The 12,194-nt window shown below is 40.9% G+C and overlaps 1 protein-coding gene across 1 annotated transcript in view; it reads right to left on the bottom strand.

Annotated features, from left to right (window-relative positions):
* The window catches only part of WNK2 (WNK lysine deficient protein kinase 2), a gene marked incomplete at both ends in the record, with an annotated part of 101,941 nt that overhangs the window by 44,055 nt on the left and 45,692 nt on the right, over positions 1-12,194 (bottom strand). The window contains 3 exons of the mRNA XM_080350572.1: positions 728-1,016; positions 3,728-3,947; positions 4,799-4,887. Coding sequence (XP_080206698.1) covers positions 728-1,016; positions 3,728-3,947; positions 4,799-4,887 — 598 coding nt within the window. The remainder of the gene's footprint in view (positions 1-727; positions 1,017-3,727; positions 3,948-4,798; positions 4,888-12,194) is intronic.

Below are 12,194 nucleotides of genomic sequence, written 5' to 3'. Positions count from 1 at the left end.
CAAGAGAAGTCTGGTGCTCTGGAATAGAAGGCAAACAACCTCTGCAAGCAAAGAGGATCTGCATCCTGACCCAATGACCCCCAGCATCACTAGTGTCAACCCATGAGGTCTAGTGTTCCCTACACGAGTAATCAAACCACAGCCAATATTTCCACAAAAGAGGGAAATCTTTAATTACATCATGTAACATTCAGAGATGGTTTTTCCGCTGTAGATCTTTGCATAAAAACCTTCAGAAAAGTCACCACGAGTAACTCACAAAACACCAGAAACTGCAGTGCTTCGGTTTCAGCCATGTTTGTGTATGAATAACCAGCTCCACATTAACACCATTTGAAAAAGTCACTTCTTGCTCTGGTCAGTTTGGTGCCAATTCAACCTCCGCAGGTTCTGAAATTGTTTCACACAAACAGTGTTGACCCCACCATCTGGCATACAAAACATGTATTTTTTGTGTCTAGCAGCAGCTCTTCTTGCTTTTCCATTTACAAATATGCTTTCTGCATTCAGTGCTACTGAAGGAGAAGCTACCTCTATATAACACAGGTTTTCCTGACACTTTATTCCTTTCAAAATCATCGTGCATCTGCCCGAGATACTTGTGTTCTTTGAGCTACTGTGCAAAAGGCTGCCCAGCGGCTCATCTCGCCACCGAGCTCAGATCATCCTCCATTTTTCCCTTCAGACATTCCTCTCTGTATGCACAGCAAACCAAGCTGAGACTTACAGGCGACAGAGGTGACGCTGGTGGGCAGGTTTGGCTGGAAGGGGTGCTGGTCGGCCTCGGGTTCCTCCGACTCCGACAGGACATGGTGGCCCGTGTGAGAGAAATAGGTGACCTGGACCTGCTGGGCGTGCGGCGCCTTCAGCTTCTCCAGGCACTCCGAGTCCCGGCGTTCCTCCGACTGCATCCTCGGCCAAATCCGCTCTCTTCTCCACAGTATTAACGCTACTCGGTCACGGATCGACTTCGCAACTATCTTGAGATCATTTTCGTGAAAAAATCCAGAGTCGATCTACAGAGGAGGCACAAACTTAGCAAGGTTACGTGCGCACAGATGGCCGTGCACACACAGGTATTGCTCAAATCTCTTCCTAACAGAGAAAACATCACTTTGAAATAAAACTAATTAGATATTTATTCCTCACGAGAACAGGAACTCAAAAGCATGATGTTTTTTAAATAAAAGTTCTACCCTAATGCATTTTAAAACAATATGTAATTTCTAAGACCCAAATATGCATTGGGTCAATTTATTCACTGGTTAACATGAAAGAGAGCAAGTTTAACTGCAGATGAGCAGACTAACAGCATAGTCAAAAGAGGAAAGGAACATCTTTGTAAAATGGTCTTTGAACAATTCAACTGGAGTAAACCATACAACCCCTAAATCAAAATTTATTGCCTTAACCTTTCTAGTATACACAGTTCCCCAAATTACTGGGCTTGATATCACAGCAAGTCATGAAGGAAAAGGTCTTAACAGAATTTCATCTCAAATTAACTCTCTTAAAAGCTGAAGTCAGTATTGATTGACTTCTATAAAGAAAAAGCCTATCATGGAGACACATGCGGGCTGTTCACATGTGACTGAATAGGGGACCAGGCTTTCTCAGAATTCAGCTGTTCAATGGGTAAAATGGAAATTTGTCTTTGCACTATTTGTTTGCATCATCTGTTGCAGTGCAGGGTATGAATTTTAGTTTAACAAGCACCTACCAGAGATTTGTCTGCTCTCCCTACATTCTTAACATGCATATTCTACAGATGTGGGAACACTTATATACATGAAGGAAACATAGCGGCTTTCCTTTGTTCTTGCCTAATACAAGATAGTTTTACAGTTTAGATTCTTGCTGTTTAAAATGAATAGGTGCAAAGCAGCTTAAAATACAGCTGGAGATGGATCTGGATATTTTCCAGACCTCACTGACACTCCTGAACCGATGAGCCAGCAAATAACACTGACAGGAGGGAGTCACTGGGGAGAACCACCAGGTCCAGAGAACCTTGGCTGCTATTAACCAACCTGCCCAGTAGATGCTTCATGACACAGGTCAACACTTAATGCAAAGGCACTAAAAACCTGCCAGGTTAACTTTTTTTTTTTTAAAAAAGAAGAAACTATTCTTATTCCTGCATGTCTCTATAGGAAAGGTTAAAGTTTGACATACTATTTTACAGTACCAGCTGATTGTGAAACATAACTTAGGTTGCAAACCCACCAGAACATTTCAAGTTCCTTTGGACAGGCTGAACACTCAACTACTGAAAACGCATCAATAATGGTCAATAATTCCCCATACATTCCTGCATCCTTCTCTTTCACAGCACATAAACCAACACAAATTGCTGGAAGCACATGGCTTTGTTTCACAATTCATAAGGGCTAGAAAGACATTTAGGAATGAAAGTTCCCCTTTGCCCCCAGCTGCCCCCCACAACAGCCTCCAGTTTGAAAGCATTTAATGTGCAAGCACTTAGGTAACTCTTAATGTAATCATAAAACACACTGTTTAAAATAATTCGGGCAAGGGAACAGCATCACAGTACTTAGGGAGTATATCCATTTAAGTATACTTTTCATAAGAAATATTTCTTCAAAACAAAATATAACAGCTATGGGCCAAGTAACCTACAGAACTTCACAACTCCAAATATTTCTAAAAATATTTAAATACAAAATATAACAGCAAGTAACTGTACCAGAGCAACTTTTAAAACAAATTAGTTATGTAACAATACATTGCTCGGAAAATATTGGACCTACTGCAAACTAATGACAAGAAGACAGAGGAGCCTGAACTTCTCCCACTAAATTTGGAGGATGTGCTGACAGGTCCAAGCACAGTAAGGCAACATTCCCAAACTGAGAGGCTCCTAAGCAGAACAGGAATGGCAATGACAACATCATTAAGTGGGACCCCTGGGGATTTAGGATATAATAGGAACATTTCTGCAAGCACCAGAAAACTCAGACCCTTAAGTGTTTACTGATTCTATGTTTCCATTAAAATCTAAAGAACTGCAGTGAAGACATCACTAAAAATACATGTTCAGTGACTATATAGTGAAATTGGAACACAAAATAGTTTTTCTAACAAAAGCCCACAAGTTCTGAAGACACAGAAATTCACCAAATTAAACTTATCCATTAAAAAAATCCAAAGTTTATTCCTGACTCTGTGCAGTGGGCTTGAATCTAGTTCCTATTGATGTTTGGTGATAGAGGGGCTGACCACAGACTTTCCTCATCTACATTCCTCCTGAGTTATACCGACAGAAAAGATGGGAAGAAGAGTTTTGAAGAATTCAGTGCAGAATATTTTATGACTGAACTCTTGAACTCATCTAATTTATTTCAAGCTGCTGTCTGAAACTAATGTGATTCAAAAACAATCTGAAGCCATTCAACAGCTCACAGAATCTGGCAAAGGAGTTTTCAAATTATAAAAGTCGAAGAGACTTCTCTGGTCCCTAAGCTATTTGAAATGTCATTTCATGCATCTGTTTTCATACTTGGCAAACAGTATTTTCCAGTTATTAGTTCTTGCTTGTTTACTCCTTTATTGTAGCACTCATCCTAAAAATCAGTGCAAACTGCTCAAACTAGACACCTGGAATGGCATAAATGTAAGTTACTTTACCAGTCTCCCTCCTGCTGTCCTTTGAGATTTATGCACTACTTTATATATATACATTTTTGTCAGGAGAAGTTTATTTTACCATTTCTTGTGCAACATCATCAGGAGTTTCCTTCTCCAGATCAAAAGTAAACTCAATGGCTCCATTATCTTTGGGTTTTCCTTTCAGTTTCTTAGGATCTTCTACCCAGAGTCTTAAGGCAATAGAGGATTTCCTACCATGGTCTTCTTCTGCAAGTTCCACTCTTACCCCAGTATCTTCAGCAAAAAAGGCATGGCTTAATAAATCTTTAATTTCATATCTGCAATGGATATAAAGAATATTCAAATACTGCAAGTTTTAAGCACTTTCAGAGAAGTTTGTGACAAAAAAGTCCTGTTAAAGGCAAAAACATTCACAGTATGTTTGGTGTTCATCCATATCAAATTTGCATTCTTAGCAAAAAGACAGTATTTGCAGTGTTACACTGAGGACTGCTGAAAAAATGTTTCCTGTTTCAAAGCTTCACCAATATTTATAGACCATAAGCATGCACAGAAATGTGGATTACAGCTCTGCTCAGCTGTTCTTCAGTAGGAGCTTAATGAGTAGTAAAGAAAGAGGTTCTCTCTAGGTAGCCAGTTGAGGTCCCTAAAAACCATATTTGTGAAAGTTATGAAATACTGACCAGTAGAGACACTCATCTAGGAGAGGTGAGTATACGATCAGGTTTGAGAACCAAAGCTGGAAACAAGGCCCAATGAGTCTCCCCGTCCAGAGGGGACACAAGCCAGTGGAACCTGCTCCTGGTGAAGCCTCCACCACATGGTGCCTGTGCTGGATCTCCAGCACCAGCCTTGGTGCTCCCCACAGAACCTCCCGAGCGAGACCTGAGCGACACGAGTGTGGAATGTGCTGGAATCCGCCAGCTTACATGTTCAACGATGTTTTCTGACCTTATTCTTTGTAGCTGAGAGGTTGAGGACACAACAGCATTTATTCTGTTATCCTGACGTTATATGGCAGGAAAGCAGACAATCATTTCTATTTTATTTCCATTCTGCATTTTCTGCTGCTCTGGGGGACCCAGAGGCCAGAGCAGAAATCCACAGATAGCTTTGAAATCCCTGCATACACATTATTTAATACACAACTTAATCACTTGAAACAAACCTTTCTTCTTTATTTTTGCAAATGCACTCCCCAATTATCTCCTTAATTTCAGGATCAGTAACTTTCTCAAAGCTTGCTGGTTTTATACCCTGAAAGAACAGAGAAAAACAATTTAGTTTCAAAAAGAATTACAGTATATCTCTTAAGGACATTTTTCCTACATTTTATAGTCAATTCAACCCTTGGAACAGCTAGTGCTTTAAAGCTGTTAGTCTTAATGTAAAACTGAACTGAAGATTTAGGGCTACCATATTTTAAGTACTGTCACACTTCAAAATAAGCACATGAGTTTGTACATTAACTCAGCCAAACACAGGGCAAATCTCCCTTTTTCTTCACTAACCTTTGCAAAATTTTTACATCCTATTGACTCTCAAGTCAACATACAAGAAACTGGCAATTTTACACTTTCAAAACAAATATTTTCTGAAATTATTCTTGGTTTTTTTTTTAACTCTCAAAATGCTAAATCAAAGACAAATAATCATATTTTTTGTTGCAAGAATAAGTCAAAAATATCTTGGAGGATCCACGTAATATTCCATATTCCTGTTTCCTACAAACCTTCTGCTTTTTTAAGTCGCCAACTGTCCCCCAGCCCCTCCAAAAAAACACCCCAAACCAACCCCCAAAGCAAGCAGGGAGCAGGAGAATATGCCCAGCAGCTCTGCCTTGCTCTTGCATTTCCTCAGCACATCATTAGAATCTCATCAAGAGCGAGTGGCGGAGCAGGTGTAACCTATAAATCAACCTACCCATCAAGTGCAATCTCTGTCAAACGTTGGCATTTTTGCTGGGAGCAGCACCCAGGTCTAGATTTGGAACAGCAAAACCTACGAGCGTGGCCTTTCAAGGAGAAAACCCAACCGCTCATTGCAGAAGAAGACTCGGAGAAGCCAAATCTGCTTCCTCACGTCGGGAGCTCTGGCTCGAGGCCCTTGCTACAGGAATAATTTGCATTTCTTGCAGGTTACGTGGGGTTGTTTTAGGAAGATTGAGGGGATTTGAAAGCCAAACATGCACTCCTAGGGCAATCACAGGTCATCTTCCCTCCTTCCTAACATTTCGTAACTCAGCATGATCCCCCTCAGGGTACACAGCCCCTCAATTAAAATGAGGTATATCTTACCAACACAAAGAGATTGTAAGAGAAGTAGTGTGCAAGCTTGCAGGCTAAATAACAGCTTATATATGATGCCATCTTTGTGTACATGTAATCAAGTGTGTACATGTAATCAAGAATAATTAAGTTAGCCCTTTTATTTGTCATGTTCAGCTTAAACCACACAAAAATTCATTCAGTTTTAAAAACACATAACATCAGAACCTACAAAAACAAGATGTATCTGCATGAAAATTTGACAAAATTAATCTAAGAACAGATTCTACACTTAGACACTATTACTTAAGGACTCAAGCATTTCCAACGAAGTTGATAAGTGGAATAAAAAGGAAATATGACTCCCTTTATAGAAAAAAAAAACAAACAGAATCTGATTAAGCACATAACCGAATGGGATTTGGACATTTAACTCCATTTGAATCCTTTTAAAGTTTCACCGTGAAAGAACAGTAACTAATGGATCATGCAGGGGCAGATAAGGAGGCCTGAAGTCCTGAAGAGTGGACCCAGGGCTCACCCGATGCTGCCTTCGATTCAAGAAAATAAAACCTATTGCAGACAACATCTTCAAATACTTCACTAAATGTGGTCTTAATAAATTTTATGGGTGAAATTCAATGAGGGTTGGCATGCCTCTGAATTTCTGAATAGTCCAGCATCAGATTATACTTTTAGATTTTGTTAACATTCTATTGCCATTCAAGGCTCAGATTCAACTTTAAACTTCGATCTCTTTTTTTATTTCAGGTCAACCGCTCCCTTTTTGTCTTTAAACCCAAGAGTGAAATATATCATTCATAAATCCTGAATAATGTCATCACAGAATAGTCACACAGAGACTCAGCTGCTAAGATTCAAAACGCCACTCTTGTGGGGACAAAAAAATAATCCCTACATGTGCCTGGCTGGCTGTGACCCACTAAAAAAGAATTATTTGGTTAAGCAAACCTAAATCTTATTTATGAGATGAGGGTTCTAATTATATATATTAGAAAAATGTGTAAAAATGATAGGGAGTGTCCAGCCTCTCAAAGCCCAGGCTTGCTTAAAACAAGATCAACCACATTGTGGTGTGCCAAGAGACTTTAAGAGAGCTCCAACACCCCAGTTAGGAATGAAAGGAAAATTGCCACCAAAAGACATTTTTAGCATTAATCCTCTATACTGTAACACATCCTAAAGCTACAGGAGCACATTGTGTTCTCAGATGGGGAGGAGTTTGAAGAAAACTTCGGTAATTCGCAGCAGAAAGCAACAGTAAAACCTACATTTTCAAATCCTTCTGTTTGCTAGAGGAAACCACCGATTTCCATCTCTTTGACACGTATCAGGAAGAATGGGTAATAAAGACTATAGCTTAATCTTTACTGAAAATTATCCCACACATGTGCATCAGTATCAATTTAAGGGGGGAAAAACACCACCAAAAAACCCCAAAGCAGCAGTAGAGGCAATTTTCACCACGCTACCTGAAGAGCTTTCAGCTACCCAGAGGAATATATCGCTCACGTATCTACATGCTCAAGGGAACGTGCCAATTGCTTTTTTATAATTGCACAGTGTTCCATGAGTATCTTAGCACAAAATGAACATAGGAGAGACAAACAGCATAAGGCATATCACAGAATCTCTCCATTTAATTTTCTTTCCTGGAATTCACAAGCAATCTTCATTTATGTGGCTTGACTTGAGCTCTGCCACAGTGGGGATGCAGCAGGGTGGGACATGCTGGGCACCTAGAAATTAAGTTTGCACTGAAAATGGTCCTATTGACAGATCCTGATGTCTGACCCCTATTTTTAACCTTAAAAATTGTTTCCACAAAAAAAAAATAAGCAGCAACTCTTTCAAACACCATTTTACTTTCAACGTCTTTTAAAAGAACAGTGACTCCAAACATGTATTATATTCACCTACTGAACAGCTATGCTATGAATAGGTGACTAAAACAAACAAGGACAAAATAGGCACAGTGAAGTACTGAACGGAGCTGCTCTGAAGTGTTTTCTCAATGCCCATATGCTATAGTGCGCTTCTGCTCCTTAATCTTCATTAAAACCTCCAAGGCCACCTCATTGTGATGCTGCAAACCCTCCCTGCAGCGCCGGCCCTGATGCTCAGAGCCTCCCACAATGAAGGGGGTTTATGCGAAACGCAGGTTTCTATTTGCAATCAAAGGACTCGTCTTGTTCATTTACACAAAAGCCATCTGTCTTTCCTGAGCATTCCCAAAGAAACATGGCACTGAAATTCGAAGCGTATTAGCTAAGGAATTATCCACCATGGTTTGAAAACTGCACAGCCGTCTTGTAAACAAGGTAAGTTCAGCACCATTGCATCTGAAATGCAGGGCTAGCTGGCTGACATAAAGTACATAGAGATGTTTTCATACAAATTCTTTAAACGCTAATACGTATGTATATATATAAACACAAAATCCAAGAGCAAAATGAGAGAATATCAAATATATCCCACAGGATGAGTTACTTGGAATCCCTCACCACCACTCAGTCTCCTCACCTTCTTTCTGAAGGGATTAGATTTGAAATACATTGCACTCCAGAATATGCTATTTGAGTTTATGCTCAGGCACATACAGAACATTACAATTTTAACCTTTATGTTGAGGGCAAACACATGTAGCTTGTTTTTCAGACGCCTAAAAGCAGCCGCTTGCCACGTTTCCATCAGCAGAGCACACTTTTGAAAGAGTAACACATAACGCTCCACAAGATGCACAGTGTGTGCCAGAGAAGCCAACGTGAAGTCTGACCCCTGTGAGCCAGTAATTTTTCTGAAGGCTCCTTTCACCCAGGTGCCCTCCAAGCCAAATATGTTACTTTGAACTAAAACTCCATCTTCTACCTGTAAGGAACATCCAGGCTCACGTAGTTCCTAGAAAAGGAAAAACCTTCTTCCAAAAAAAAAAAAAAGCTGAAACCATGTTTCCAACCGAAATTCCACCCTATCATATGCTCTCTGAAATCAAGAAAGTGAAGGTAAAGTTCTCTATTTTGTCAGGATTTTGTCCCGCAACATTCGGCAGCAAAATCACTGTGTGCAATTATAAACTAATCTCTATTTCGCTGCAATGCGAATGCTTATCTAAGAAGATTATCTACAGGTATAAGATATCTGAAACACACAAAAAGTCAGTGTAATAACATTGATAACATCTTTTGTCTGTTGCTGCTGTGCTACATCTGTAGCATTTAATCTATACGAACAATGTCGAATACAGCCTTCCAATGCTGTGGCAGGATTTTGACATCAGGCCTGTGAGAAACTACAAGTCAACAACGTGGGAACAAGTACTGGAAGAATACAAGAGGCAAGGACTGTATACTTACTGATACATTAAGGCTGGAGTGATTAATACAGGATCGATACATCAAGGACAGGGGGGTAACTTGTGATAGATCAAAAAAAGCTTTACAGTAGCAGCTTTTGTGGGAACGCAAAAAGTACCACTTATATAATGCACAACTTAACAAGTAATGCTTGAGCAAGCATCCTAGCAAGTATAAATACAAGCCTGAATTTGTAATAAATGTCTCTCATTGCAACTTAGAGTGTCCGTGCCTCATTCGCTACAGAATGCTGAGAAAACATTTGAGACATTTATGAAAAAGAAACGACATGAAAACTTAAAAGGCCAAAGAGAACACTATAAACAGGTGGGTTGTTTTAAAGCGCAGGTCTGTGCAGAAACCCGCGGCTCAAGCCGCTGGTCAGCTGCGCATTCGGCAGCACCCGTGAGCAAACACTGCGCTGGACCCGCGTGGGAAGGTCACAGGCTCCGATGGTTCATCACTATTGTCTCCATCAAAATCACTTGGCAGAATGATTAAACACAAAAAAAACCATCTGACTAAGAAAAAACATCAAGTTATGCATGAAAAATGAGATTATGGCATCAGAATGAAGGTCACTGCAAATATGCTGACCAGGAAATCACTTCAAAGTTAACTGCAGTAAAAGCGGCTTGGACCTGTTGCTTGAAAAATATTCATTTTCTGTTTATGTTACACAGCCACTTTGTTTATGTTTACACTCCATAATTCCATCTGAAAGGGCAGAGAGGTGACAAGTCCTAGCAAGCACATCTCATCTGGCAAAGAAGAGCCCCTCTGTACATTTGGAAACAACTGCCACTTTATCCTGGACTCTTACATATGCACATAGTAAAAACCAGAGTGGAAAGCTAAAGCAACAAATAAGCAATGAGAATATGGTCAGCCAGAGTAAAAGGTCTCTGAAATAAATTAGTATATTTATCTTACATGACAGCCATGCATAATGTGCAATACCTTTAAACAAAATGTAATGTCTCAGAAGGGTAATGTTTCTATTTTCCATACCAATAAGGGCTACCAGCGCAGATGACTTGAACAGCTACGGCTTCACATGTGTCTTACACCCTGTTAGCAGGCAAGAGTTTGACAGCGTTAGGATGGAGCAGAAACAACGGAAAGAGGCAATGGCAAAACCAGTGTAACACAGCAGTTGTGCTGGGCAGCACAGGGAACAGGCAGCCCAGAGCAAGCACAGAGACAGCCTGAAGAATAAGGTGCTTATTGTACCTTCACCAGCAAACAGTTGCTTGATGCAAACCCTGACAAACAGTTCCAACCCCTTCAGATGCTGTTGGCACCTCCACCAGTTGCCACCACGATGTTGAGCCCCAGGCAGGAAAAGCAAGTTATTTGATATTTTTAAAATAAAAGCATCAGGAAGCTAGACACAGCAATCACATTTTTACATTACACTGACCCTCAATTTAAAAGACTTAAAATAGTGTTTATATTTCTGGTGAAAAAAAAAACCAAACGACCCAGTTTCATCAAAAATGAAGTAAATTTCTCAGTGACAAGCTGAAATAGCTGACAGTGTTCAGGAGCATTGCACTATTGATACTCTTCATCCGAACAGGTCAGGACCACCTTCTGCTCTAGTGAGAAGCCCAAACCTCATCATCACTGGGGAGCAAACAGTCTAACCCATCCTCTTGGTTTTAGTCAACGCTCCCATTTCTATACTATATTCCCGTCCAGTAAAACTCAATGCTCGCAACAGCTGCTACACGACCAGTCCTAACTCCTCATGGAAAGTGATCCTAAAGACTTTTCATCTGTAAGTCGTCACTGCCTCAGCTAACGGGGCAGAGCTCACCCTTCGGTGACAGCTTGGGACCCTACACCCCAAATTTCTCCACAGCTACTTTCAGTCCCCAGTGCCGGCGGGACAACTCACGCCGGTCCAAGCAGGGTCCCTTGCTGTCGCCAGACCTTCTGTGGCTGCAGCCCCTCTGGAGAAGCTGTTGAGCCCACCAGGGAGGTTCCCTTGGGATAGAAGGTCTCTTGGGGCACCGCAGCTCCTCTGGCACCTTCCCCAAGAGGTCCACCCCCTGCTCCTCCTCCCGCAGCTCATGGCATGCGACAGGGAGCTGGTTAACCCTTTCCTTGGAACAGCAGTAATGCCAATTCTTCCATTTTTCTCATCTAACAAATCCCCGTGCCCCTGCTCCCACCACTACTGCCCTGAGCTCAGCTGAACACAGCAGCAAGAACACCCACTGTGTCTGTATCTGATGGTTTCTGTCTCAGCTTCCCCTGCTAGACAGCTGGTTCAAAAATACCCCTTACAAGCAACAAAGCGACCTTTCAACAGCTTTGCCATCAATACTTGTTCTTCATGATCTGCATTATCTTCCATCTCTAAAGCTGCTAGTATAAGACCAGTTTTACAAAGTTTTATTATAACCATCTTAATCCTCAGCTATGTAAAGGTTATTGCCACAGAATAGTTGGCTCAGGCTTTCATCAGTGTTAAAAAAAAATGACTGCTTAAGCCTGCAAATTGAAATGTAACATCTAATCAGGAATCCTCTGATTAGTCATTATTCTTTGCCATCTTGGATATTGCTTTGATAAATGAGACTTGCTAGTCTTACCAAGTCTTAATTACCAATATTCCAGATGGTTAAGAGTCATACACACAGTTTCTCTGGGTATGTGGGGCTCTCTATTTGTGGCTCTAAATGCATAGAGCCAGGTCGCCTTAACACCAGCCGACTGTGATGGCAGCTCCACAAACTGCTCACCCAACACCTGCCCACAGCAGCAGGTAATACCCCAACAATTCCAGCGGAATCAGACTGGTTAGACTGATATCACGTTCAGGACACGAGGTCCCAGAGCTTAACATTAGAAGAGGATCTTCTTGTCACCACATGAAGCTTTAGAGTCCAAAGAGGTGCCTCCTAAGCAACCT

Source organism: Nesoenas mayeri (genome assembly GCF_963082525.1).
Source record: "Nesoenas mayeri genome assembly, chromosome: 10".
Taxonomy (NCBI): domain Eukaryota; kingdom Metazoa; phylum Chordata; class Aves; order Columbiformes; family Columbidae; genus Nesoenas; species Nesoenas mayeri.
Note: the sequence above shows the minus strand (reverse complement) of the source record. Positions and strands in the feature narration are given on the sequence as shown.